The sequence below is a fragment of the Elephantulus edwardii genome, unplaced genomic scaffold (genome assembly GCF_000299155.1).
Source record: "Elephantulus edwardii isolate Elephantulus edwardi_28Jun2011 unplaced genomic scaffold, EleEdw1.0 scaffold00079, whole genome shotgun sequence".
In the NCBI taxonomy this organism is placed as follows: Eukaryota; Metazoa; Chordata; class Mammalia; order Macroscelidea; family Macroscelididae; genus Elephantulus; species Elephantulus edwardii.
The window spans coordinates 366612-369314 of record NW_006399829.1 but is presented as its reverse complement, the minus strand read 5'-3'; the positions used below and the strand labels follow the sequence as shown (position 1 = coordinate 369314).

Below are 2703 nucleotides of genomic sequence, written 5' to 3'. Positions count from 1 at the left end.
ATATTTTTTGTCTATTTCCACAAGCTGCTGATCAGCCTTGTTCCGCATAGCAGGCTCTGGGTCTGTGCCCATGGCAATTAAATATGGCACACACTAGAAATAAAAAGAAAAAGTTTATATCATGGTAGTGAAGCATCTATATGTGTATTAAGATATGTTAAAAATTACTGGACATCTGGAGATCTATTAATTTAATTACAGGTATACTTATAAAGGCTGTATTGCAGTGTTCTTTGGAAATGGTTAACATTTCTTTAAGTATAGCTTAAAGCAAAAGTACTGAAGCATCAGTAAAAATATCTATGTGGTACAGTTTGAACAATTTCAGTGTAAATTTAAAATTCTTTAAAATATTCTTACACTAAGAATATCTATTTATGATTATAATACATGCATCAGATGTAATCTAACATTTCAAGATTCACTAAGATTTTTTACGTAAAAGAGAATATAGGACAACTCCCAATTTGTTTTCCATACATAAAAGCTTAAGTAGTATGAAATTTTGTTCACTAGGATGATTTCACATCAGTGGTTTCATTGATTAGTTTGCCAGCTAGTACTCTGGTAACAGTTACATATTCACTGTACTTCAAGAAGTCACAAAATACTCCTATTGTTGTGTTAAGTGAATCATATTCTATTAATGCTAAATTTCTTAACCTTCATAACTTTATCATGGTTTTGTAAAAGAATCATCTTTTAGTTCTCAGAAAATATGTGCTAAAATATTAAAAGGTAAGTGATTTTGCTTCTGGTTGCATTCGAATCTCCACCTTTGGCTCAACTATTTGCACCACCTAGAGATTGATTTAAGAAAAAGGTAAATAATCATCAGTGCTTTATTTCAAGGCACAGGGAAGAACACAGAATATATAGTTAAAGCATAGTTAGAGAAAACGGCTAAAAAAACAGCCAAAACAAAAATCCTAAATGATAATCTTTGTTACTGAATACATTCAATTCTCTGGCTTATGACATTTCCCAACTGTATGCTTATACTAAATCAGTATTAGTTGCCATTTTTCAGAAATACTAAAATTCCTTACTACTACTAAAATACCTTTGAAATATGAATTCTCATATTAACACTTTGATATTTTGGGTAGTTCATATTATCTCCAATTTATAGTTGAGAAACAAGATCAAATTATATAATTTATTTCTCTATGGACCAAAACTCTACCTTTTAAAAACATCTGGGTTATATACCTGTATCTACTTAACAATTTTGACATTGTAGGGGTTTTTTTTTTTTTGCAGTTCTTTTTTTTAATTGTGATTCTAACCGTTTACAGAAAAGTTGGATTTTCATTCATTGTTACACATTTTCTTCATTCATTTTTGCACAATTTCCTTTCTCCACGACCCCTCTCTCCTCCAGTCCAATGCACCTCTTATTCTGGATTGTTGTCAAACAAATAATGCCTAATCATATATTCCTTTTAATTAGTTCTTTCCTTCATCTGTTCTAATGCAGTATTTATTATCTATCCCCTCTTTTCCAAGTTCCCCCAACCCTCCATCTCAGTCCTGTTTTATAACATTGGTGTTATGTAGTATTTATCCTTTTGAGACTTTCACTCAGCATAGTGTCCTCTAGGGTCACACATGCTGTGTGTACCCATATTTGTAATGCTTTACGAGTTTCTTGTTTTTCAGTGCTGCACAGTATTCCACTATGTGAATATACCATAGCTTTTCTATCCATTCATTTGTTGATGGGCAAGTGTTTGATTCTTAGGGACTACAACAAATCTACTTTATCTATCTATTCAGAAAAATAACTGAAAGTATACATTCTACTAATAGAAAGAGAAAACTTTCTTTTTTTTTAATTTTAATTTAAATTATTTTTTGTGCGTACCGTCAAATCAGATCTGACTGGTACAGGAGGACATTGTTCCTCCTTCTCGAGCAGAGCATCTGGTGGATTTGAACTGTGCACCTCTGAATTTGCAGTTGCAGCTTCTTGCCACTAGGCCACCAGAGCTCGCCTGAGGAAGCTTTCTTAAAAGAACTTTTAATGTTATGAAAAATTTAAAGGATGTATGAAAAAGTCAATTGTTGTTGTTGTTTTTGTTAAGTGCCATTGAGTTGTACACAACTCATAGCGACCCTATGAGCGAAAGTTCTCAACACCTGGGTGACTTTCATCCTTTCTCCAGGTTCACAGGGTTTCTAGAGGCAAGCCATTACAAAGTGGATGCCACTACTGCTTCCAAGCTTGTTTTAGTAGGTGAGTGCCATCAAACACTATCCATCATGGGGGAACATTAACGCATTTGACACACCAGTGTCACAGTGTTCAGCTTCACAGCAACTACAAGTTACCTCTGTGCGGCAAGCGGAAACACCAGGGCTTTGATCTGTAAACTTTCACTCAGCTTCTGATGGTTATGACCCTTTTATAAGTAGGTTTCAGAACCTTTCCTCTTAACTGCCTTTTGGGGTGGATTTGAATTGCCAAGATTTTTCTCCCAAGAAAAGAACTACTTATTTTCTAAACAATGTCACCTAATGACAACAGTCATTTCTTTTAGTAAGTGCTGCTGCTATGAAGTATGCTTACCTGAACCGGATGAATAAGACCTTGGTTTAGAGTCAGTGCAATGACATTTAGGGCAAAGTGGCGTACACTTGACTGTGTGTGAAAAAATGCCTCAAGCACCTGTTTGAGGTAAAGCTGCATGATGGAACTAC

The 2703-nt window shown here is 34.4% G+C and overlaps 1 protein-coding gene across 1 annotated transcript in view; it reads right to left on the bottom strand.

Moving 5' to 3' along the window:
* The window catches only part of NIPBL (Nipped-B homolog (Drosophila)), a 251156-nt gene that overhangs the window by 9605 nt on the left and 238848 nt on the right, over positions 1 to 2703 (bottom strand). The window contains exons 40-41 of the mRNA XM_006889575.1: positions 2573 to 2671; positions 4 to 93 (exon numbers count right to left, since the gene is read on the bottom strand). Of these exons, the coding sequence (XP_006889637.1) occupies positions 4 to 93; positions 2573 to 2671 (189 nt within the window). The remainder of the gene's footprint in view (positions 1 to 3; positions 94 to 2572; positions 2672 to 2703) is intronic.